The sequence below is a fragment of the Sitophilus oryzae genome, unplaced genomic scaffold (assembly GCF_002938485.1).
Source record: "Sitophilus oryzae breed Bouriz unplaced genomic scaffold, Soryzae_2.0 scaffold_494_pilon_pilon, whole genome shotgun sequence".
Classification (NCBI taxonomy): Eukaryota; Metazoa; Arthropoda; class Insecta; order Coleoptera; family Curculionidae; genus Sitophilus; species Sitophilus oryzae.
In genome coordinates this window covers 3403209-3430829 of record NW_022147078.1, presented here as the reverse complement: position 1 = coordinate 3430829, position 27621 = coordinate 3403209, and the positions used below count along the sequence as shown (strand labels likewise).

Here is a 27621-nt window from a genome sequence, read left to right as displayed (position 1 = left end):
TTTGTAATTATCTTTATTCTCAAAATTTCATTTGATCCACTAAAAGTCCTTGGAAGGAAATTATAATAAATCGAAAGATTAGTAAAATTTTACTACCCTGTAGCTACGAACAAAGAAGAATCGGACTTGTGTTGATATAAAAAATTATACGATCAGACGAACTTACCTGAAGTGAAGTTCGATCGTAATTATTAGCGAGGCGTCCAGTCCACCGTATTATCTTGATTTTTCATACGTAGTAACGTCCCTGCGTGCACAATTTTAAAGCTATAAGTTAAATTCCCTCCCGTTGCTAGTCTAGGCGGCGGCGCCGGGCCCCGGCATGGGGCAAGACGGAAGGGTGGGATATTACATTGACTGGACGCTCATACGATCGAACTTACCAGGTAAGTTCGTTTGACGTATAATTATATTCGCGTCCAGTCCGAATGTATTATCTTGATTTTTCATACGTAGATGTTTAAAGAACTGATGGTTGCAAATTAATGAATGCGGTGTAGAAAGCATTTTTTTCTGAGACATAAATAGCGAAAGTAAATATGTTTATTGAATGCAACCAAATGAAACCAATTTAACGGCAATCAATACATGATTGTCAAATTGTGACAATTTAAAGATATACATATATGCATACCAAGCAGAGTCCCATAAGATGACACTTCCATAAAGGATTCTGCCAAAATTGTTCAATTATACTTTATAAACTAGTTAACTCATCGTGTCGATAGAAATTCCTGTCTCAATGTAGAACTGCGTGGATAACTCACTCGACTATAGTGAGGTTTAACCGATATATATTTTTTAAGGGGTTTCTAACCCATTGCTTAATATTTAAAAATGCCTTACTTTTTTAAGCCACAATATTAGACAACATTTGGTTAGACTTTGGTAGTAGTAAGAAATTAAGAGTCTCAATAATTTATTTCCAAATGCGAATTACGTCGATGAATTAAATCAAAGTCATCATATAGATTAGATTTTTATCCATACATTGGTATGGAGATTGTGGGCATTGATATGCAGACTAACGACAGTCAGTGCCAGGGGCTTTGCCGCCGCCGCCTGTGACTAGCAACGGAGGGGAATTTAGCTTAGCTTTAAAAATTGTGCACGCAGGGACGTTACTACGTATGAAAAATCAAGATAATACATTCGACTGGACGCGAATATAATAAATCTTATTTTTACGTGAAGAATCTCCCACAAGAGATAGCACACGTTTTTTGAAGTACCTTTGCATGTACAAATTAGGTTTTGATTAAAAATACAATGAGCGTAATAATCCTGCAGCCAGATCCAGTGCTATTAATAAAATATATTATTTACATTTACTGGGTATTACAATTTCTATGTCATACAGTATACATCAAAAAGTAAGGATTTAAAATTATTATTATTAAACTAAACAGATGTAAAGTAATACAGGGTGTCCCAGAAATAAGTGCAAGTATTTTAACTGGTAGTATAGTTCAACCCCAGAAACACGCCTATGAAGATTTTTTCGCGAAAAAAAAATTGAAAAAGGTTTTTTTTTATTTTTTAGTTACAGAACATAATTTCTTGATAATATAACAACATAGGTAGTAGATTAAATTTACAAGAAAGAAAATCCAGAAAATATTCAGTGGTTCTCAAAATTTTAGCAAAAAATATTTTTTTTTGGAAATTTTCACTAGTAATACCAATTAGAGTCAAATTATTCATGAGCGAGAAAATGTCCGATTTAATTTGACCTCGTGTCGTATTCGGTAAGAAAAATTCCCCAACGTCTATTTTTGAAAATCAATAATTAAAATGTATTTTTTCGATTTTTGGTAGAATTCATTATTTGACAAATGACAACTAAGTGACACCCAAAAACCCCTAAAAACTATTTCAGTTTTGAAGCTGTCAAGCTGCACGTATTTTAAAAAAATGTTTCGCTTGGTTATGAAAGCAAAGAAAATATTCGCCAGAGATTAAGCAGTTGACACCCGCGAATACTAGGAAATCGAAGTCAAGCGTATGGAAGCAGTTTACAAGCTTTTATCTCAGCTTTGTAATTGAAATGTATCAAAATTATCACAAACAAATAAAACCAGACTCTCAAAAAGATATTCTGTCATTATAAACGTCAAAAAATTTCCAGCATAATTCGCTGTTGGGTGCCCACAAGGAAAAAATTTTCACTAAAATTTATCCGTTGCCATGATGATTTGTCAAAAAAACACGTTTTAATTAGTTAAAAATTACAGGTGTGGAAATTTCAAAGTAAAATAACTCTGTTATTTTAGACTTATTTAAAAAACGATAAAGAGTAAATATGTTTCTTTTGTCGAAATCTACTACCCCTTAAAGAACTTGCACTTATTTCTAGGACACCCTGTATAGATATGGACACATTGTACACCAATTTTTAAACATTATATACTTAAGTACTGATATGGCAGAAAATACATATTTATCTACAACGATTTCTCTATAACCTATGTACAACCAATAGAAAAACAATTGACATAATTATAATTGACGCGAATTCAATTATAAAATGTCACCAGTTTCTGTCATTTGCGACGACGAAGTCTGCCGAACAGCCTGCCCAGGGTGTTGCCTATTCGTCAGAAGGTCGTGACCTTGCCCAACTTGAGCCCTAGCAGTTTCCTTTGTTTTCTAGCGCTGAGTTTGGACAGCAGGTTCCTGGTACCTTCCAGAATTTTTCGTCGTCGTAGTCGCATGGATCGTTGTCCTGGCAGGATACGAATCCACTCTCGGGTCTGGATATGGATAGGGGTTCCAGAAGCTCGAACCAACGTTCCACTTTGGCAGCTGAGGATAACTGGAATACGGAAAAGTGTTTAGAAATATATAATCTTTCAGTAGTAAAGAAGAATTTCTGTGTACAGGGTGGCTCGAATTCGACGCTCATCATTGGGATTTCGGAAACCGTAAGAGATACATTAGGATCGGTTAAATGGAGGTAAAGTTGCGCAATTTGATGCTCAATGAAATGCCGTATTGCATTTTGAAAAAATCCGAATACTTCCGAATATATTCAAAAAAAAACCGGAATTTTTAATTTTATTTTCTATTGTTTCCTGGCTTTATTTGTTAAGATAACATAAAATAAAAAACACATTTTCATGGCCACTTTTTCTGCTCTGTAACTCTGTGTGATTAAATATCGACTCTGACGTTTCGGCTTCTGGCGACCATCATCAACTTATTTTTTTTAAATACGAATCTGATTTTTTTTCAATTTAATTAAATCCTTTCATCACTCTGAAAACACTATTTAATTTATATGAGACACACTATATATTTTTAACTCATTAAAAAGAATTTTAAATTACCTTTACAAAAATATAGCAAACTTGATATTTTGCTCGATTCCTCTTCGAGATATAGAGTTTATTAAAATTCGCCCACTTACAGCGCCGGCTGTAATGCAAAAAAATTCTAGCTGTGAGCAGCAATTAAAACAAAAATAATATTTGCAATGGGAGATGCAGAATTTTATAACAATTTAAACTATATTTAACGACATCAACACATTAAAACTAAATCTAATAACAATAACAATAAAAATTAATGGCAAACCAAGACATGAGATTTTGCTACAGGTGTTCAACATATCGACCATCTTCTGTTATGGATATGGACAGACGGGGCCGTTTTTGAACATTTCTTGCGGAATTTATTAATTCAGTGGGGGTCAAAGATAATCTCTCATAACCGCTAAGTACGTCTAATTTGTGTCTAGATTATACGGGCAATTTAAAAATAAGAACCTTTATTCTTCCGCAAAGATAAAAGTCCACTAAGGATAACAGGCACTAAGTCCGGCGGCCTCGGCGGCCAACGGCTGGGATCTTGGTTAGCTATTCAATTATTCTCAAAATTGGCTGCAAAAAGCTTGCTGATAATCAGCATTCTGAGGCATTGTGCATTCTTTTGCTGGAAAAATATATTTTCGAGTTTCATTAGGGGCATATATATCATCAATAAGGGATCCAAAGCCTATACTAGTTGAAAGCAACGAACCTTTAAAAATTCTGTATTTCGAAGGGGATTGTAACAAAATATCAAGTGTATGATATTTTTAGAAAGGTTATTTTAAGTTTTTTTCGCTTGATTAAAAATATAGAGGGTGTCCCAAATAAAAAATCAATTTTTTTGTTGATAAATCTTAAATTATTAATTTTAGAAAAAATATACTTAAACCATTAAATTCTACGTAAAAAGGTTCTTTAAAAATATTTTCACAAAAATACAAAATTTTCCATAGCAAAAAAATTACAACAATTTGTTAAAAATGCACAATTTTGAAAAACACCCTGTAACTCATTAACGGTAACAGATATCGATGTGCTGTTTTCATCATCATGTTTTTGATAAAAATTGAGCTCCAGAGACCAATATTAATTTTCGTCTATCTTCTACAGAGAAGGGTGTTTCCCTTTGAAAGGGGTCGAATTTGACCCACCTTGTACAGGGTGTCCTTTTTTGTAATTTGGTAATAAAATACAACCCACTTTTATGAAATAAAATCTATTCTAGAAAAATTACAGGCTAATTTACATATATTAATTACACTCAGTTCTGTTTTCTGATTTTATTTTAAATTTAATACAACATAAAAACTTGAGATAAAACTTTACAATAAACAAAAATACTGTACTAATATTGAATATAATTTAACTAAATATAACAATAAAATTAACAAAAAATACTAAATATAGGTACACAAATTGGAAACATAATTTTAGAGGTAAACTACAATTTTGTTTATCAATAAATATATACCCGGTGTTTCTCAAAAGTGGCTCAACACTATGAGTTTTATATTTTTTCTGATAAAGAAAATAAGATTTGGTACGAGTATATGACATAAATTTGGATTGATTGACGTATTCAATTGTTTACTTCCTGTTTCACCGGAAATGCCTACAATTTTTGATTTTTTAAATGGTACTCTCGGAATTTTTTTACGTTATTCGATAGAGAATGACACTCTGAATAGAATGACATATCATAACTTTTGACATTTTCGCTTGAAAAAATCGTATTTTAAATTTCAATCTAGCTGTGTTAAAAACAGTAATTTTTAATCAAGGAGCCTTGGAAAAATAGATTAGATAGTTCAGTGTTTTACGTGTATTGTCTTGGCCTGTTAAAAGATGCCCAAATCGTATTTTTAATCATATCTCAATATTTTCAAATGGAACGAGGGTGGCTCATTAGCATATTTGGAAAAAGAAGTTTGTTATGAATAATTTGGTACTACATACTTGGTATTTCGAGTCAAATTCTCGTTATGAACCGCATGTTACAATTTCAAATAAACCATATGCGAAAATGTCACAAGTTGACATATGATATGTCATTCTATTCAGAGTGTCATTTTCTATCGAATAAAGTAGAAATATACCGAGGGTTCTATTTAAAAATCAAAAGTTGTAGATAGTCATTTCCGGTGAAACAGGAAGGGACCAAAATAGTTGAATACGTCAATCAATCCTAATTTATGTGATATACTAACATACCAAATCTCGTTTTTTATCTGGAAAAATAAAAAAGTTATAGCGGTAGGCCACTTTTGAGTCGCACCCGGTATACACAAAGGGCAATTGTATATATGACATTAAAATACAGAGGATTGGTAGTAATAAAAAACGAATTTAAATAAACAGGCACAAGTACCACCCTGTATATATTTTAAGGTTATCAATAGTTATAATTTTAGACCACTGTGCTTTATATAAAAATATTTATCTTTAAACCGTTTTTACATTCAAAGAGATTTAATCTTATCAATATTACTACTCAATAAGAACTAATTTTTGTAAAACTAGATAAAGTTTGTAGTAATTATATACAAGTTTTCCCATCCGTTTCAAGCATTTTTCAGTCCACTCTATCTAATCACACTGTCACTTGGTAGTATGCCTGGCCCACATGGTCCTTTGAACTTGAGACATCAGTTCACTCCTGTTGGGCACTCGCTCACTAGCTGACCTCGAGATCCCTGGCCCATTGATCAATCTCAAATCCTCACTAATCCTTAAATTAGTTAGCAAATCCCTCTCTTCCTCACTGGTGTTCGACGGTACCGGCACAATCACTCTAACCCTTCCTTCTGAATCTGTCGTGGTTAAAGTACCTAGTTGCGATAAGGGTTTGATGAGATAGTCATCTTTTGATTGGGAATTATCTGACGTTTTGTTATTTTGATCCATTGGGCTTGAGTTAAACTGATATTGCGAGGAACTGGGAATAGATTGAAAGTTCTGACTGGTTTTTGTATTTTGATCTATAGGGTTTGAGTTAAATTGGTACTGTGAAGTACTAGGCATAGATTGAAGGTTTTGGTTTCCTTCTTGGGCTAAATTAATCGAAGAATGTCTTCGTTGGATTTGTGGAACAGTCAATCCAGAATAGTTTGACTTTTTTTCGAAACCTTGCTGAGTCTGGTTCAAATTCTGGTTCAAATCGAGTCCAGAGTAGTTCTGTGGAATCTGACGCGGTTCACTGTTTCTAGACGGACTGATCCTTTCAATATTCGGAGCGTATCTTGGTAGAGTCGCGTAAGAACTAGGAGAAAAGTTATTGCTCATCAAACCCTGGGGTCCATAATACCCTTGAGACATCAACGGCATAGTTTGTGGTAGATTCAGGTGGTACGGAGGCGATATCGGAGGGAATGCACCATAAGCTTGCAGCCTTTGAAGAATCTGGTTCTCGTAGGACGTATCTAAAGGTACAGGAGCTTGAGGATATGGAAAATTGAAAATATTCCCCGCCCCAGATGATCCTCCAGGGTTAAAAGTTGTTCTTAAAGGTGACTGGCAGGAAGTTGCTGTTCTGTTCTCCAGAATGCTTGGGTTTAAGCCCAGAGCCTGAAGCATCAAGTTGACGTCCATCTGGGATGTTTCTTGTGAATGGAGATCGTTCAGATGTTGAAGCTGGGAAGTTTATACAAAAAGGCATTAATTGTTTATTGAAAAATAGTGTATTAACAAGATTTTAGTCAGTATATTATTTCTGTTATCTGTTTTAAGGTTCGAAAGACACGAAAGAACAGATATTTTTTTTATTTTAGTAGTAGAAGATTAGAGAAACAATATACTGAAACATTGTTCAAAACTAAACAAAATTCAAGCAACAAGCTAAAGAGTGTTTTTTGGTAAAATTAATGTAAAAAAGAATCATGTTGAACTGCTCCATATACAGAGTGTCCCAATATTCCGTGGATATAGAACTTCAATTAACTTATTTTGATTAAAAAAAATACGTAATTGTTCTACCGGGTATTGCATCGTCGAGCGGGACATAGGAAATCCCATGTAAATTTTAATAGGGTCAATTATTGGCTTCCCTAATTATTTTAGAGAATAATTCGATTTAGGTTTATTGAAGAGCACCTAAAACCCACATTCAAAAGAATAACTTTAGATATTTTTGATTAGCCCGTTTACGAGTTATCGCCAATTTCTTAAAGTAAATGTTTGAGCAGGGATATTCGGACACAATATTATCGGGCCATTATTTCTTACGCGAAATTTAAATGCAGAATATTATTTGGAACTACTTGAAAATCATATTTTACCTGCTTTACATGAAGCCGCTAGGAAAAATCAGGAAGTTTGGTACCAAATGGATGGCTGCCCGGCACATAGTACCATGGCTGTTCGGGAATATTTAGACAATAGTTTTAGCGGAAACGTTATTGGCCTAAATCATACAGTAAATTGGCCAGCAAGGTCTCCTGATATTTCGCCAAAGGATTTCTTTCTCTGGGGCCATTTAAAAAACAGGACATACAAGGATAAAAAATACCCAAATCTAGACGAGTTAAAAAATGCTATTTCTGCCGAATGCAATAGAATTTCAGTTTACCAACTAGCGAATGTAAGAAGAGAATTTTATGATCGTCTGGGTTATTGTCTAGCAGTCGATGGAGGAATATTCGAACATCTTAAATCCTAAAGTTCTAACAATTCAATAGTACCTAAATTAATAAGTTATTGAATATTGTACTAATACTATAATTAACCTTGTAATTAATTGATTACTTTATTTTACTTTAATTCATATTAATTTATATTTATAAATACATCTTTAAGATTTCCGATGTAGGAATGAGTTTTCAATAATAATAAAGCACTAAATAGGTAAATTTCTGAAATGACAACTTCATTTGACAGTTATCTTTTACCTTGACTGGTGCTCATAAGTAAATACCGGGCCATAAGAAAGGAGAAATATTTAAAAAGAAATCGGCGATAACTCGTAAACGAGATGATAATCAAAAAGATCTAAAGTTATTCTTTTGAATGTGGGTTTTAGTGCTCTTCAATAAACCTAAATAGAATTATTCTCTAAAATAATTAGGGAAGCCAATAATTGACCCCCTTAAAATTTACATGGGATTTCCTATGTCCCGTCCGACGATGCAACACCCGGTATGTCCACGGAATATTGAAACTCCCTGTATATTTCGTAGGCCGGCCTAGGAAAAAAATTCCTAAAATTCTTTTCTCAAAAATCATGCGATGTGACGTTTTTTTTACAAGAGACAAAAAATGTAGAATATACTAGGAGGACTATTTTACGAAATATACAGATTCATTAATTTTACCAACAAAACATTAATAGTTTCTTTCAAAAGAGAAATAAAAATTAACATTAAATTGTTGACAGAATATACAATATATTTTTCACTCATTCAAGAACTAACTAACTACTTTTTTAATTAGAAATCATGTAAATTATTTACCTAGAGTATATTTTCGAAGAACAAAAATGCAACACCAACACACATCATCACTGTTAACAAAGCGCCAATGAGCAAGCGCACACTGTTTTAGACGCCCGGCAACGTTGGAAGCGCGGCGGCGCGTTAAACACGGCAACACTGTATTTATTTGCACATAAAAGAAGTAATTATTAGCGAATCTCAGAAATAAGTAAACAAAGAGGAGTATATTCGAAGAAAAAATAAACAGAATGGTATATAATATCAAATGAGACAAAATATAACAATAAAACTGCAAGCTACTGTCCGTAATACAAATTTGTTTGTCTATTTGTATGATTTTTCTGAGGTTGGTTCATTTAGGTTTACTTATTTCTTTGAGATCGATAAGCAACGAACAACAACAATAAGGTTATGTATTTATTTTGTTTATGTATTAGTTAAAAAGATGCTTACTTGAGGCATTGTCATTTGTGGTTGGCTGGACTGTTGGCCTGTTTTTTCGCCACCCTGTAGGTGAGCTACGAGGGCGGCTATGTGGTCCAAAAGTTCACGGTTGTGCACCAAAAGTTGGTGAGTTCTAGCTTGAGCCTCCATTCTAGCAGTCTGTAAATCAATTTATATTTTAATTTATGAATGTCTTTAATGCTAATATCCATATTTTTTTTTCCTTTTCTGGGGTAGGTATGAGGTTTTTTAATAGAATTGAAAGATGGAAACTTTTTTTATGCGACGTTTCGCTCCAACCATAGATAAAAGACTTATACTATTAAATAGATAGGCAACTTATAATACATTTCAATTTTATTATACAAGGGCGCCTCTGGTAGATGGAGGAAGAAATACTAATGGAAGAGAGGAGTGCGGGGAAGGGGGTTGTTTTAGTTAATTTAAAATAAATTTAGATTATAGATAAGAACACTTTGTGTGCTTTTAATTAGGTCGATCATATTATAAACGATAAATCAACTGAATTAAAAGCATACAAAGTGTTCTTATATGTCGGATATTAATTAAAAAATATATTAAAAATACTAGAAATAGTATATATTAAGTTGTTACAGTTATAATTTAATCTTTGGCGGTTTTCAGCAAATAGCAGGCAGTTTTACATAATTTTCCTCCCTTTGAAGTGAATTGGAAACGGCTAGGTATATAATTTTGGTGTAGGCAAGATTCCCAGTTTGTTTCCGTTTGGGACCTGAAATAATAAAAACAAATTAAATCAGATGTAATCATCTGCTGATCATGCTAATATAAAACGCGCGTCCTTAATTCCTTACATGCACCGTAAAAAAATTTAAATAACTGCTCTGCAAGTAGCATTTATTAGCAGTACTAATTTAAAAAATCTATAACTGTAAGTAGATATGTTTAATTTACTTACCATTGTATCCTTCGGAAACCAGGTGTACAACAATTAAACTCCATGATAAAAAATAATTAAAAGTTATTACAAAACACAAATTGTCCCACCATTTTTAAAAAACATTGTCTAAAACAGAATACTGGCAAAAAATCTGAAGGAATTTAATTTTACAATAATTCGACAAATCAAAACGAAATCAAACCGTAAAATCACAACAAAAGCTTCTGAGTGACAGTTAAAAATCAAATTTTATTATTGTCAGATATTGACATTTGCATTATTAATATTGACAGTTTTAATATTTTGCGCCTCTGCATCTTGGAGGAAAAACTATTTTTAATGAACTGTCATTTCCATTTAAGTTTCCCAGCCATGGCTCCAACATAGTAGGCTTTTCAGGCACTTTATTCTAAAAACTTGAAGTCGCCTTGCTAGCACCAGCCTGTCATACAGTCTGTCTTACAGACTGGTGACTTTGTTTTTATGCCACACGTTTCGCTCCAACATAGTGGGCTTTTTCAGGCACTTTATTCTAAAATCTTCAAGTCGCCTTGCTAGCACCAGGCTGTATGACAGACTGTATGACAGACTGTATGACAGACTGTATGACAGACTCTATGACAGACTGTATGACAGACTCTATGACAGACTATTTGACAGACTATATGACAGACTGTTTTTTTAGATTTAAGAGGTGAAGGGGGAAACCTGCAACAGGTACTCGCCTGGGAAAACCTAATATATGCCTGACGAGTTATGTGGGATTTTTACCTCACTAAAACCTAACCTACACCTCTGTCCTCTCTCCAGGAACGTTCTTTCCCCGGCGGCACTCTTTGTAAATACTACTATATGACAGACTGTATGACAGACTGTATGGCAGACTGTATGAAAGACTGTATGACAGACTGTATGACAGACTGTATGACAGACTGTATGACAGACTGTATGACAGACTATATGCAGACTGTATGACAGACTGTATGACAGACTGTATGACATACTATATGGCAGACTGTATGACAGACTGTATGACAGACTGTATGACAGACTCTATGACAGACTCTATGACAGGCTCTATGACACACTGACAACCGGGTGCTAGCAAGGCAACTTCAAGTTTTTAGAATAAAGTGCCTGAACAAGCCCACTATGCTGGAGCGAAACGTCCCATAAAAAAAGTTTCCATCTTTTAATTTATTAAAAAAAACCTCATGCACAAGAAAAGGAAAAATTATATATGGATATAATCTAAAGGTTTAAGAAAAAAGAAACAATTAAACTATTTAATGCTAATGTAATACTATATTTCATATCAATTAAACTTTTAGTTACTTAATCGATGACGCGATTTTTAAATTCATTGTTGCCAACCATGCACATATTCGGAGCCGGGCTGACTCACTGGAATTTAAATTTCGTGCTGGGGATTCAGGTGGTAGCTCTGCTGTGAAAAATGCCAAGTTGCCGCATTTATTTGTTTATTTCCTAACACTGACATTCGTTTTGACACTTTAGTTTTGTGTTACGAATGTTTGGCTTGGGTTGGTTAAATAAATAGTGTTGTGCTAGTTTAAGCTTGAAAATGTTTAATAGCAGACCTTGCAGTCGAACGTTGTTCTTTTTAGAACCTCTTTTAGTGCAAAGTGTATAACCAAAAACATCTAAATAAAGGGAGACAAAACAATTTAAATTTTATCGCGATCACGAACCGTGTTCCGCAAAAATCGATGATGACAGATTTACGCGGTATGTGATACAATACGGTTCGAGTTCCAAATGTTATTACTGTTATTAATGTTTTTTGGGTACCTAAAGAAACGTTAAACTAAATATTTGTATATATATATATATATAACTTTAATTAATATACATAAATTATGCCAGGATTAAACCTTTGAAATTATTTTTAGTTTTCTAATTAAATTATATTAGGGAAATTATAATGACAACTATAACGACATCGCTGCGGATTCATCTTTACTACGAAATTGTCGAAATATGTAGGCATTACGCTGACATTGATTGATTTGTTTTCATTCAACTTATATTTGACAGTGTGCGGTTGTGAGTTTTCTGCGGTAGTTGAAAGTTTTTGTAGCTTTTGAACAACTTTCTAATAATTATTAGTGTTTATTGCAAAGAAAACTATTTAAAGTAGTCTACGATGGTTCGCCAGTGCATAGTTTGTAAAAAGGTGGACTATTCTGACCCGGAATTGATATTTCGATGGTGTCATTACGTTTTTTTACCTTTAGCCATGCTTACAGTAGCGTATCTAGATACTTTTAGTTATAAGTAGATTATTACAAAAATACGTATATTTTCTTATTTGTTGGCGCTTTCGATTGTGAAATTAGAGTTACCCTCAGTTAGACCTCAGGCAAAACCAGTTATAATGGATAATTGAAAAAAAACATCACGTCACCGTCACACCACTGATAGAGTCAAATGACAGAAACATAGACGAAACTCAACCGTGTTGTCATATTTATGTACCCATAATAAATTGTCGAAACTACAACGACAAGCATGCTTAGCGGTGACTGGTGCCTTCCATTCCACGCCGTCAAAAGCTATGGAAACCCTACTCGACCTACCTCCTCTTCAAATTATTTTGGAAAGAGAGGTAAGATGGGCAACATATAGGTTTCTAAATATAGCACGAGGAAGCCAAGGAACAATCATGTTCATACAAAACCGGAGTAGACGAACTACAGTCGGATGAGATTCTGGGAATGGTTTCGGATCTCGCACCACCAGTCCAACTCTTGACGCGCACCTACAACGTCCTGTTTCCGAATAGGGACGAATGGGATAAGCCGGGAAACGGTTTATTACATGCGGAAATGCGGATCCAAAAACGAAAAAGGATCTGGCCCAGGAATTTACTGCAGCAGTCCAAAGACTGAGATCTACCACAGCCTTGGAAAACACACCACAATTTTCCAAGCTGAGCTATATGCTATTGAAACCTGTGTGCAACTGCTGGTAGAACAACAAAACATCGGGAAAACAATAGGCATATTTTCGGATAGTCAAGCCGCGCTGAAAACACTTGAGGCAACGAAAAGCACGTCTATGACGATTCTTCATTTTAAGAAACTACTCAATATATATGGATACCGGGACCTGTCGGCCTAGAGGGAAATGAACGTGCTGATTCCCTCGCCAAAATTGGTGCAGGCTCGCCATTCGTGGGCCCAGAACCAACACTTAGCGTTCCAAAAAATCTCGCAAGAAACAGGCTCTATGAATGGGTTAGGGGTGGGACGTTCCGGGACTGAAATGACAGTCCCGGAATGGAACATGCCAAGAAAATCCTAGCAGGACCATCCAAACATAGAACAGGAGAACTCCTAAAGGCCGGTAGGAATGGAGCGCGTACACTCACTGTAGTGTACACGGGCCACTGCCGGCTGAGATCTCACCTACAGAGGATGGGACTGGTGGAAGACGCCGAATGCCGACTCGTATGGAAGATGATGAAACAATGAAGCACGTTATGTGTACCTGCCCCGCTGGGGGCAGAACCAGATTTGAGATGTTTGGCAAACCCATGCTACACTTATCAGACCTAGGAGACATATCATCCTCGGACATAACGGCCTATGTTAAAAGGCTGGATCTTGAAAGTGAACTTTAACGCTCTTTGTATATTAGAGCTTGTAGAAACTGAGCCACAATAGGCCCTCGCGGCCGCACTCTTAGTCAATACAAATATGTACCCATCTCTTTTTAACTCTCATAAAAGTGTCAAACCATGTATGATTCTAAAAAATTGAGTTTTATGAATGGAGTGTTCTGTCTACTCATTTAGATATGTTTGTGTACAACATAGCCGTAAAAACTCATTGCAACTTTATTAGAATATTTTGAACACGAAAGCGATAGTAATGGCCGTTTATGTCCCTTAATTGTTGTTAAGGTGGTGAGTTTTGTGGATATAAATAATAACTGTTTATATACTTATAATTAATTTATTTTTGTTACCTAAAATATTTTGATTTAAAGAAAATATATAAAAGTCGGCAACGCTGTGCCGGTCAAGCTTAATGACGTAACTAAAAGTTTATTTGGTATGAACTATACTTTTGTTTTAGTGGTAGACGACATACTGACCTGTTCAGCTTGTAGCTGCTCCCTAGCCAGCTGCAACTGAGCCATGGCCGCCTGAGTCTGCTGTTTCTGCTGATCCAGTTGCTCTCTGAGCAACTGAAGTTCGTGGTGTGAAGACAGGGAGCACTTCCGGGAGGTGGCATAGTCGTACCGGTACTGCCCGTGTTCGAGTTATTGCCCAAGCCGTCGCTGTGAGGCGCCGCGTACGTTTCCGCCTGCTGGAAAATGGGAAAAATCGTGAAAAATTCGGAAAAACTCAAGCGTGTAATGTTTTGTTGGCGTGGGGCCAAATTAAAGAAATAAAGCTATACGAAATGAATCATATATAATTGGAAAATAAACAGGCGGCGGTAATTGGTTGATTGGTTCTATTCGAACTGTCGATAAAGGGTTTAATTGGAATTCTGGCAAGAATCGGGCAAAATAGAGATGTGCCAGTATATCGATATTTCGAAATATCGATACACGTCGTTTGAAGCTACTGACTGACTCTCTCCGACCTTATAGATAAATTATTGTGTCCCTCTTTCTTAGTTATAGCCTATCATTCAGTCTCAGAGCTTTGACATACATACATACTGCCATTACTTGCTGACGAGTATTTGACACGCATGTATACGCAAGGCGTTTTCTTTCATGAGCTTTTCTGTGATTGAAAAGCCCGATACGTGATGTTATCTCTCTTCCGCACTCCGGACATTCAAAAATCTCATTGCTTCGTTGCCTCTTTATTTTTTGGTTGTCGCTGTTAACTGAGTTTACGATTCTTCTCCATTGGGTTCTATTGTGAGCTGCTTCTTCACACTCATTCTGCAGTTAATCCCCTTTAAGTTTTCGTGGAAAATATCTTTGTACCTTTTGAGTTGTCCATCCGGCCTACCCTTATCGTCTATAAGCTCACCGTTAAGCAGAGATTTTGGTATGCGGTTTTCTTGGATTCTGCATACGTGACCAGCCCATCTTTGTCTCTGTTGCAACTTGTTTAACTTGTTTCTCCTGTCTTTTAATTTCCAGAATGCTCTTGAGGCGTTGCTAATTCTATGCTGAATAATTGCCGAGGTAATTGAATTCCGCCACATATTCCAATAGTTCTTCTCCGATTTTTATAGCGTTGTTGTGATCTTCCGGGGGAGTGCACCTGATTTTGGTTTTGTCGATGTTTAGCTTAAGGCCCAAACCCTCGTATGCCCAGGTACCTATATGTGTTCAACGTGTTTGCAACTAGAGCGCAGTCATCGGCGTATTGAAGTTCTGTGAATAGAGTATAGTAGGGTGAGATGGCCAACCGGTAGAGATGACCATCGGCTAAAACTCAAAAAACGCGTTTTCCGATGAAGCTGCTTGACATCAACTACAAAGAACATTATTGTATAAGCACAGTCAGTGTATTATAGCTTATACAGGGTGAGTTTCCTACGATGTTCTCTATGGGTATCTCGGAAACTACTGGAGATAGAGAGTCGGTTAAATAGGGAAAGAATTGCTAATTCTGAGTTTTGTGGGGTCACAAATATGCGCCTTTCAGATTTTTGAAAAAGTTCATGGCTTACTAGATATTCCGAAAAAAACAAATTTCGGCTATTTTAAAAATTGTCCCTAACTCCATTATAAGCTGTTTTAGACAAAAAGTTTTCAGATAAAAGTTATAGATAATCACATCCTTAATAAGATTGTGCCCTCCGTTTTCTTCTAAAGCCTGTCATTTTTGACATATGACACAAACATAGGTTTTTTTTAAATAGAAACCATAGTTGGCCATGACTTCATAAAAAGCGCCATTTTTTAAGCTTTTCAGCGATATAAGCTAAATTATGTTTTCTTCGAAAAATTATAGCCAATTCTTATAATTTTTAAACAACTTCACTTGGTTAGCCACGGAAACAAGTTTAATCGTCTTTGCTCTCGGAAATGTGAAGCTGTCACATCCTTCTTCTTTCTTCTTTCTCAGCCTGGTTCCATCCAGTGTTGGATATAGGCCTCTTCTAGGTTTTTCCATGCTTCGCGATCTCTAGCCAATCTTATCCATTGTCTTCCCGCCACTGCCCTGACGTCATCGACCCATCTCTTTTTTGGTCGGCCCACACTTCTTGTTGTTCCCCTAGGTCTCCATAGGATTATTTTTGGGGCCATCGATCTGGATCCTGTCTTGCCACATGTCCTATCCATTGCCACTTTAGACTTGCCACTCTTTTAACGACATCTATTAATTTTGTTTTTTGACGTATGTGGGTATTCCGTATTTTTTCCCTAATGGTGACTCCCAACATGATTCTTTCCATGGCTCTTTGTGCTACTCGTAGTTGTTCTGCTGTTTTCGAGTAATTGCCATAGTCTCTAAACCATACGTAAGCACAGGTAGAATGCAGCTGTGGTAAGCCTTTTTCTTTAGGTTCATGGGCACCTTTTTTATCCTTGAAAATATCGCCCCTACATCCTCTAGTACATCCTCGGTACATCCCCTACATCCTCGGTACATCCCCTACATCCTCTAGTACATCCTCGGTACATCCACTACATCCTCGGTACATCCACTACATCCTCGGTACATCCCCTGGAAATCCTCTCATGTGTACACCATAAATCCCCTAAGTGTTCACCCCTCGGGATGTGATTATCTACAACTTTTATCTGAAAACTTTTTGTCTAAAACAGCTTATAATGGAGTTAGGTACAATTTTTAAAATAGCCGAAATTTGTTTTTTTCGAAATATCTAGTAAGCCATGAACTTTTTCAAAAATCTGAAAGGCGCATATTTATGACCCCACAAAACTGCAATTCTTTCCCCATTTAACCGACTCTCTATCCCCAGTAGTTTCCGAGATACCCATAGAGAACATCGTAGGAAACTCACCCTGTATAATCGTGATATAAAAACACCCGAAAAATAAAAACATTTTATCTTCTTTATAAAATTATACAATGGATTTGACTTACCTTCGACTGTGAACGTATTGTTAGTGAATTTACCATATTTTTCAACTTATTAGGTGAATACAATGTTTACTAGATAATCTTAACCATCAGAAACAGTTAAAAATATGCGGTTAGTTCTGTTTTTCCCGTTTGCCATCTCTTCCTAGCATTTTGGGAGAGATGACCACGAAATAGCAGGGAGTGATAGCCATATATTGTTTACTTGATGATGAGGAGGATATGGAAGTCCAAAACGAGGAAGATAGTGATAGATACCTTTTCTGAAGTGGATGAACCAAACGTGTAGGTTGTGGAGAAAGCTACAACACCCGAAAAAGAAAGATTGGTTGCAGTGTATAAAATTGCTCTTTCTTTCTAAAGACTTGTCAAAATTGTGGTAAAAATGCTTTTAAAAAGAATCAAAATAAGTATTAAGAATTTTTTTTATTTCGTTTTCATAAAAAATTTATCTTTTCCAAGTTTTGCCATTTTACTTTGATTTATATTACATGGCGAACTCTCCCCTATTACATTGGACAACTAACTCCGTTGTGCGGGGACAGATGGCCACATGCAGCTTATTTTTATATCAACAATAATAATAAATAAATTATAAGTATTTGGATTGTAATCAGTTTCCAATAAGTTCGGATGATAATAATTAAGCTATGTTAAACAGATAAGTTATAAAGAACAATCTTCACAAAAAAAATAACAAGAGCCTTCTATTCAAAACAGTGGCCATCTCACCCGACTTTACCCTATCGATTTTAGAAGTATTGATATAAAAGCTGATTGGTCAAGTACTAACAATAAACCAATATTAAAACTAAACTTACCAATGGTAAATTTTTCCTGGAACTGGGTTGATTGTTGACAGGTGGCGGTGGTAGTACTCCCAAACGTGGAGAATTCGTCTTGTTCGTCTTAACGCTAGTGTCTAAATACGAGTCTTTTAAACTGGCTTCGTCCAAATTTAAGGAATTCCTATCGCTGTTAGTGTCTAGGTCTAGAAAGAAAAAACACATAAAATTAATAACAAATTGTCAACAAATTCAGAGAGTATCGGTAAATGTAGATTGCCGATTTTGATGATTTTTAAGCAATTTCTAGCTAAATTATTTGACTTTTCTAAATGACTTTCTAAATTAAAGTTTCCATCTGTCAATTATACGAGGTGAAACAAAATGTTGATATTGTGGTGAAAGTTTGAGACACCCTGTGGAATATGTTAACAAAGCAAGGAATTTAAAAATTATTTGATCATAATCTAAGTGTATCTTTTCGTGATAACGTACTCCACAGGGAGTTTCAAACTTTGACTAAAATATCAACATTTTGTTTTCCCTCGTATAATTTCCAGATGACAACTTCATTTTTAATTAAGAAAGAGATACTAAAAAGTCAAATAATTTAGCTACAAAATGTTTAAAAAATCATCAAAATCGGTCCACTAGAACACAATAAAAATACAAAACTTTAAAACGGATGAAAATTTTAAAGTGCCCGTTTTTCGTTCTGGTGAGTGTAGTATTAATATAATTAAATACAAATTAGCTCTAAAAAAGGACGAAAGGAAGAAAATTAAGAAAAAAAAGAGGAAAAATTCGCTAGACTATCAATCAGGGAAGTTACTGCAGTATAGTTATATGATTAGTTTTCCGCAAGTTCTCGAGCGGAAGTAACATAATTTTCCCGGCTAACTTCCGGAATCGGTGTAGGTGGAACATGATAAAATGCTTTCCGTGCGAATTTGTCGAATTTGTAAAAGAAAGTTGGAACAGGCACGTCTTTTTCAGTTTAAAATTAGATTAAACCCATTGTGAATTCACGCTAAACGTCTAAAATTTACATGAATTCAGAATGAGTTCAGATAGTAAGTTAGGAATGGGATGGAATTATTTGGTACATGTACTAGAATAAAATTACTCAATATTAAAGCGTGAAATATTTTAAAATATGAATTTTAATGTATGTAATTTAGGTTTGGTGCATACAGTTTTAAAAATTGCTAACGCCTGATTTACCAAACGATCTGGAATGACCGAGAGCAATCGATTTCGCAGTTACCCAAGCAACATTTGGACGTCGGGACAACGTTGTGTCACGCGACCAAACGTCGGGGCGCAACGTCGGCACAACCTCGTGCCAACCCTAGTCTGCACTAGTTTGGAGAATAATTTTTGGGTCGAAACGACGTTGGATACCGACGTTGGCTAGAAGCCTAATTTAGTACAAACTGCAACGTTGTTTAAAATCCTAATTCATAGAAATACAAAACTAATATGGCGTCTAAGTCGCGTTTTATCCTAAATTGGGATAATTATAGTAAAAATATTATTTTTATGATTTAGTTAGAGACATATGTCAGATGGCAGTGAAGGAAAACAAAACAAAAGTATTTAAGTGTGGAGGATGTTTGAAGATCATAATTATTGAAACACTTTAACCGACTCTGTAACTCGTTATCCAAGGCAAAAAAGTTAAACGCAAACAACTTTATTGATAAATGTATTGTTTCTACTTTGAAAAATACTAATGGGCCTTAAAATTAAAGAAGTTTTAAAAATTTTCTTGAATTTTTTTTAGTAAAATGAGAATAATTTATTCGCAGTCGAAAAAATTGTTTCCGCGTGTTTTTTAGGGTCAAATATTTCAAGTTAATGTATTCAAAAAGCAGGAATTGCTATTTTAGGAACGAAACATTTTCTTATTTAACAACATGGCGGCTTTCACTTTGTTGTTTTGGAGATTAAGATGGAGTAGTTCGAGTAGTCACATACTGGACTAATAAAGTCGCAGTTCGGCCTTAACAGGTAGTATACTAGTCGCAAGATTGCCTAATTTAGTCATCCTAGAGTCTAGCTTGTGCCGCCCTCTATAATCTAAATAAACGAGGGAGTGGATAAACTATCGGTAATATATGTCGATGTATATTTAAATTTAGTTTTATATGTACCTTTCTTATGTTCCATTTTAATTAAGTTTTTTTTATAAAAACAAAAACAGTTGCAAAAAGGTAGTGACTCGACGTCCTACCAACGTAAGAATAAGGAAATCTAAACAACGTTGGAATTAGTAAAACAGACGACGTTTGCATAACCTTGGAATAGGTCCTGAGACTGACGTCGGAAAACTCTATATTGTCCAACGTTGTAACTACGTTGTCCGAATCACCTAAAGATCACTTACGCAAAAATGGTTACAAGACAACGTTTATTCGACGTCGCAGAAGCTTCTACTTTGCTGTAGTACTAGTCCAACGTCGGCACAACGTTATAAAAACGTTTAAATTTATTTTAATACCTAAGGTAGGGAGCTAACTATTTTTTGTAACTAATCCAACGTTGTGTTCAGTAAACATGTGGTCGCAAGTCGTGAAAATGCTACTTGGGAGCTCTCCTATAGTCTTCAGACCGGTCCACTGTCTGATGTTTCCCGCCCATGACAGCTGTTTTCTACCTATTCCCCTCTTGCCTTCTGTTTTTCCTTCAAGTATGAGCTGCAGAATGTTGTATTTTTCATTTCGAACTATGTGTCCTAAGTAGGAGGTCTTCCGTTTTTTCCGTTTCCTCAGTAGCACAGCAATATTGATAAAATATTTTATTTACAGGTTAAACATTATTTTCAAAATCTTCATTTTTTTCTAAACAATTCTACAATACAGAAATTACAAGAAATGTTAAACACATATACCTGGGCACATATACCTGGCTCAAAGCCTCGTTTGAGCGTTAAGCTAAACATCGACAAAACTAAAATCTCGTGTACTCCCCCGGAAGAATCACAACAATGCTATATAAATCGAAGAAGAACTACTGGAATATGTAGCGGAATTCAAAAATTCAATAATTTTTATGCGTAGAAGACGTGCATCAAATTTCATAGAGACATCTATAACAACATCAGAGTTATAATAAAAAAAGTTTTTTTAGATAAATTTACCATACGCATAAAAATCTGTTTTTTTTTGTCATGAATGCAAATAAATTTTCTAAAATATCACCATGTCTCTTTGTCCTCATATAGCCGTCCCACTGTGCGCCGCTTGTCAGCTTTTCAAATTTATAATGAATTGCACCTAAGGAACTGTAAGAAGAAGATTAAACGAAGCAAATCTTATATAAAAAAGGCCTGCTTTGGGACCACAACTTAGTAGGTCTGTTGACTAGGTCCAAAAGCAAAGGCATGGTTTTAATGTTAATGTAAAAATTACGAAAAAATGTTAGCGTCAACAAAAATAAAGCTATTGAGATGAACCAAAAAACAGATTATCGAGAAAGGATGTACCTAGACGATGAAATGACTTTTAAATTCCTTGCTGTCTTAACATATTCCACAGGGTGTTTCAAATATAATTAATAATAATATATTCCACAGGGTGTCACCAAAATATCAACACTTTCTTTTCCCTCGTATAATTGACAGATAAAAACTTTCATTTTTAATTTAGAAAGAAATACCAGGGGCGGGAAAGTGAAATAGCAAAAGCGGTTCCACCGTTTCCACGGAAATTTCAAATAAAATAGTTCCTGTCTCAGGCGCTAGGTGGTAGTGCAATTAATTTTTAGGTTAAGAAGTTGCTACTAATTACTGCCAGATGGCGTTAAATCAATTTTTTTTTGTAGTTTCCATAGTTTCCAACGGCCATTGTCATACTATTGTCAAATTCTCAAAAAATATTGTCGTTGTCATAGCGCCAATCATAATATTATCATGCCCTAGACACTCAATGGTAATTTTATAGAACTACAAATTTAGTTTCTTCCGCATCGCCAGACGGCGCAAAAGACATTAAAGTACAGATTTCTGATTTATATATGAAGATGACATGTTAACTACTGTCTGTGGTCTAGATTTGTCTAGTTGACAAAATGTTGGTGATCCGTCAAGTTATTTTTAAATCATTATTTAAATAATTATTAATTCAAATATTCCTGATTTGTCGGAAAGTTCAGTGATTTCAGTGATTTGTGATTTTATTAGTTTGTGCATTCTTATATTTACAGTCGATCATCATTTTCATGTTAGCTGCTAAACTTTTTTTTATTAAAGTCATTTTGACATTTTAGAAATGATAAATTTATGAACCAAATAAAAAAAAGAGTTTAATCATAAATAAGTAAGTACATAGATGGTAATACATAGTATTTTTAGTAACAGTTAATTAGTAGTCTATAATATTTTACTATATTATAATTTAGTTGCTAAATCAAAAAAAAATAGGCGCTATGTGATCTATAGTTGGTGTTTAAAATGTATGTATTCATAATTTTAATTTTGTTATTAATGTTATACTTTGTCATATAATTAATGTCATATAATTAATGTTACACTTCAATGATCTAATAAAACATAAAATGGCAGTAAAAAAGTCTATATTTATTATTTTATATTTTACAAGGAATAATTTTGCGCTTGAATAACGTTACCGTTTTAATTAACGTCAAGAAGTAACGGAACGCTAAAATTATGTTATGCCAAAACTCTCCATTAGTTTCTTCCGGATCACCAGGTGGCTCTAAATGACGGACCCATTTGTTTTATATCAGTGTCCAATCTATCTCTAGTACGTGACATTAGTCTATGAATATTATCAAATAAATGATTATCAAAATGTTTTTCAAACTATACTACAATTTGTTATATGTGTTTTAATTAGACAATTCCTTTTGTTTGTGGCCCTAAAAATATAATGTAAGTCTTTTATTTTTGCCATCATTTAAGTACCTATTTATATTTACTCATTTACAAAACTTTGGGGCGTATTACGTTGGTCTTGTTTTATTATAATAAACGATGTTTAAATATTTGACTTATAAATAAAAACTTTATAATAAATAATATTTCACATGTTTGGCTTTAATTTTATTTAATAATTGTATAAATTATACTGTTAAATCTTATTTTTTACACGTCACAACGATACTTGTTATTAGTATTGTTGAATTTGTGTAAAAAATAAGATTTAATAATCAAATTTAATTATTTTAGAATAGAATTCAATAAATACGCTCATTTAAAAAGCCCGCGCATTTAAAACAAGCCCTACTCAATAGATGGCGCCACTTCTGTAGGACCATTTTTCAGTATGGCAGAGTCCATTCTTTTTCTAGCTAGGTATATTCTTTGAGAAATACTAAAAAGTCAAATAACTTAGGTACACATATTGCCTAAAAGATTATCAAAATCGGCCCACTAGAACAACATATATTAAACTTTAAAATATAATTTTTTTTTAATTTTTTTTTTTAATAATTAAAATATCGTTGCTCCTTATTTAATATAATCTTTAATCCTCCCTATAATAACTACACTTTTTATATTATCTTAATTTTAACTACTTCCATTTTATCTATGTAATGCAAAAAAGCTCGAACTATTTATATTTCATGACATTTAATCAGATGAGAATTTCAAAATTTGGCCATGACACCAGGGCTTTTAACGTGTCTTTATCGATAACATTTCCCAAATTGATTTGATCGTTTTTTTCGTAATAGTAAAGCTGTAAAAATCAATTCTCATCGCCGTTTTGCACTGCCCACAAAGACAAAATCTTGTGCCAACTACCATGATGCTTTTTAATAATAGATTTGGACCACATGGCATCCAGTACTCGTTCTCTGTCCACACGGTTAAATCAAAATAACAATACAAACATTTCTTATCTCTGAAATCACTTTTAAATTCATATTTTTTCTCTAATTTTTTTTAAATTTTATACCGGATGCGTCTCAAAAGCGGCTCACCCCCTAACTTTTTTATTTTTTCAGATAAAAAACGATATGTTCTATGTTCCACGAGCCAGATCAGCAAATCCAATTAAATTTATACTAAAAATTTAAACAATGTAAATAACAGAGCTATTGTGTTGTGGTCAGAAATCTAAGGCATTTTGTACAAATCAAATTGAATTGTAATGAAAACGATTATCAGCATATCAGCCTAGTTGTCAAAAATGGGGTTTTATTCAATCAAATAGAGAAGTAAACTTTATAATACCAATCCTTGACATAAATATTTTAAAACTTTATTTGTAAACATTGGAATACAAAGTAACATTAAAGGATAATATTAATTATATTATATTATATTAGATTCAGAAAATTGTAAAACCTTGTATGCCTACAGATGCTGTCTCTCCACTGCTTGAAATAGGCTCTGTCATTACAACGGCTCCTTCTGGAACACTTACAGCACCTTGAATCTTTTTCGCAATCTGTATTTTATTGTTGATGGACTCTTCGATATATCCTTCCGCAACCGTTGCAGAGCGCCATCCTCCGTGCCTTTTTAACGTTGTCATGTTCACTCCTGCATTTGGCAGTAATATAGCGGATGATCTTCTCATTCTTCAGGATGTTGTAGGCCCAAGTACTTGCGGAAGATCTTCCTGAATCTTTTTTCTTTAAAATCTGACTTGCTGGTTGATAATTCACTGTTTTATCCTTAAAAAGTTGCGATTTATCTAAATGACGTCTTAATGTCAGTGCTATTTATGATTTACAAAAAACAAAACGCAGATCTATATTGCAGAGTAACATAAACGCACCCTGATAACTCTATACCATAAATCTATACTACCATAAATCTATACTAATATATAAAATCCTTGAGTGACTGACATACTGATTAATCACGATCCTGCTCAAACCACTCAACGTAAGAAGCTCAATTTTGGCATACAGGTTGATTCTAGGGTGTAGAGGTTGGATAAGAAGGGATTTTTCGAAATTCCAGGTCCAAGAGGGTGAAAACACCCCTCAAATATTACAATATTTTTTATTTAAAAAACGGTCAAGTTTCCGAAAAAAACGCTTAAACACGTATATTTTATTTTGTTTTTTTACATATTTTAATAGGATTATATCAAATGACTTAATCACCATTAAATCTTGGTGCGATTCGAACCTCCTGAGTCTCAACATTTCTAAAACTAAGGCTTTGTCGTATAAAAACTCGTTGCAGCCTTTTGTACTTGACAACACCACCATTGACGTCGTAAAATCCGTAAAATTCTTAGGGCTTGTTGTGGACAATTCTCTGAAATGGAACATACATATCGAAGCTTTGTCGAAAAAATTGAGCTCTGCCTGTTTTGCATTAAGGTCTGTTTCTAAGGAGCTTAACTTGTCAGTGGCTAGAACTGTTTATTATGCACTTTTTGAGTCGCACCTCAGGTATGCCCTTCCATTCTGGGGTACGTGTTGTGCGGCTCAATTTGACTGCATTTTCAAGCTCCAGAAGAGAGCTGTTCGATATTCACTGGGACTAAACAGCAGAACTCATTGCCGGGGCTTTTTTAGAGAATTAAAAATATTGACTCTTCCTTCCTTATTTATATTTGAATCCGTTTGCCTAATACGTAAACATGTATCAGCTTTTCAAGAAAGGCCATCTCACACTTATCCACTCAGGAACGCGGAGCAAGATCTTTATCTACCTACCCCACGCTCAGAGTTAGTTAAAAGTTCAATATTATACAACTCGAAAAAAATGCACAATCACCTGCCATTTGAAATCAAATCCATAACATCATTTTTTCATTTCGCAAAGCATTGAACTCTTATTTACTAGACAAGGCTTTCTACGCCGTAAATGAATTATATTTGAATTGAAAATCGAATTTGATCTTGAAAACACTGGTCTAATGTTTGCTATTGCTATATTTACTAATGACATCGAAATTAATTTATTTAAAGGTCATTAATATTTTGCTATAAACTGGCTAAATATTTTTGAATATTATTTTAATTTTTTTTGTTCTTTGACATTGTAAACATTTATATATGTTTATTTTAACAATAAGACTGACAATATTATTTGTATAATGATTTGTATTATCTTTTGTTTGTTTGTTTGTGTACCTTGTTTTTTTTTACTTTGTTTGTTAGTGTACCTTTGTCCACAAATTGAAAAATTTTTTGACAATAAAGGCATTTATTTATTTATTTATATTTATTTATTTATAAGGTTTTTTAAAAATGTATACAGGGTGTTTCGAAAAATCTGGTCACTGATTAATCACGATCCTGCTTAAAGCGCTTGACGTAAAAAGCTGATTTTTGGAAAACAGATTGACTTCAGGGTGTAGAGGTTCGATAAGAGGGGATTTTTCGAAATTCGAATTCTAAGGGGGTGAAACTATCCCTCAAATATTAAAATATTTTTTATTTAAAAACCGGTGAGTTTTTCAGAAAAACTCTTAAACACGTATATTTTATTTTGTGGTTTTACATATTTTAAGGTTTTTTATAAATTTATACAGGGTGTTTCATAAAATATGACCATTGAGTAATCACGATTCTGCTTAAACTGCTTGACGTTTAAAGCTGATTTTGGCAAACGGATTGACTGTGGGGTGTAGAGGTTCGATGAGGAGGGGTTTCTCTAATCTCAAATTCCAAGAAGAAAACGCCCCTCAAATAGTACAATATTTGTTATTTAAAAAACGGTTAGTCTTTCAGGAAAACGCTTGGACACGTATAATATATTTTGTTTTTAACATATTTTTAAATTTTTTAAAAAATCATACAGGGTGTTCCAAAAAGTTGATTAATTGATTAACCACGATTCTGCTCCAGTTTGTATGTTAATGGAAATTATTGTTTTGCTTTATCATATCACCATTACAAATGATTAATTCGACGCGAACGAAGTCGCGGGTACATGCTAGTAACATATAAGTCACTTGAGAAAACTCTACTTATATGTAAGATAACATAACTATTATAAATCAGCACTCTCTCAAACAAACGTTATATTTTTTGTTTTATTTACCCCAAACCTTTCATATTGCTCTTTACTAGGTATGTATTTATTGAAAACTCCAGAGAAAACTGAAAATCTAAAAATATCCCTTTGTGGAAAATTCAATCCGAAAATATCCATTCAATAGGTCAAATCTTTACGTCTGCAATTTTCAAACGTATTTGAGGCACTATTTACATGAATTTTTCATGCGCTGACGAGGACGAAGTGCAAATACTCGTTGGCACGTCGATATCGTTGAATATTTGCACTTTGATACGAAATATTTTTAGAGAAAATCTTTATTCGGCATTCTTATGCCGATGAAAACGTTTGAGATTTCGGAAAACCGTTCGATTTTCGGAGAAAATTTTAATCTAAAAATAGAAGAAATATTTTCTATTGTATTCCATGAAGAAATACCAGGTTTATTTTTAAATATAAAAATGTAAGGGAGTAAAAATTGGTCAAGTGCGAGTAGGACCCGCGCACGAAGGGTTCCGTACCATTCATTATCTATACATCATTAGATACTATATTATTATAAACTTTTTTTCCGATTTAGCTGAAATTTTGAATGCGCGTATAAGTAATTTAAAAAAAAATGAAGAAACACATTACTAAAAATTGTATTAATCAATAATAAATATGTAAAAAGTAAAAATAAATATGTAAAAATATGTAAAAATTAAAAAAAAAACGATTAAAAAAAAGTCGCCTTGACTAGGATTC

At 34.1% G+C, this 27621-nt stretch overlaps 1 protein-coding gene across 5 annotated transcripts in view; it reads right to left on the bottom strand.

The window, feature by feature from the left end:
• Positions 1 to 2197: 2197 nt before the first annotated feature.
• The window catches only part of LOC115886539 (carboxyl-terminal PDZ ligand of neuronal nitric oxide synthase protein), a 183849-nt gene continuing 158425 nt past the window's right edge, over positions 2198 to 27621 (bottom strand). For 3 of the 5 annotated variants that reach the window (XM_030905759.1, XM_030905755.1, XM_030905757.1), the window contains 4 exons: positions 17976 to 18145; positions 14226 to 14440; positions 9191 to 9340; positions 2198 to 2815 (listed from right to left, as the gene is read on the bottom strand). In XM_030905759.1, coding sequence (XP_030761619.1) covers positions 9268 to 9340; positions 14226 to 14440; positions 17976 to 18145 — 458 coding nt within the window. In that variant the 3' untranslated portion in view covers positions 2198 to 2815; positions 9191 to 9267. Of the gene's footprint in view, positions 2816 to 5502; positions 6942 to 9190; positions 9341 to 14225; positions 14441 to 17975; positions 18146 to 27621 lie in introns of those variants that run through there. The other 2 variants (XM_030905756.1, XM_030905758.1) reach the window with 2 other exon arrangements.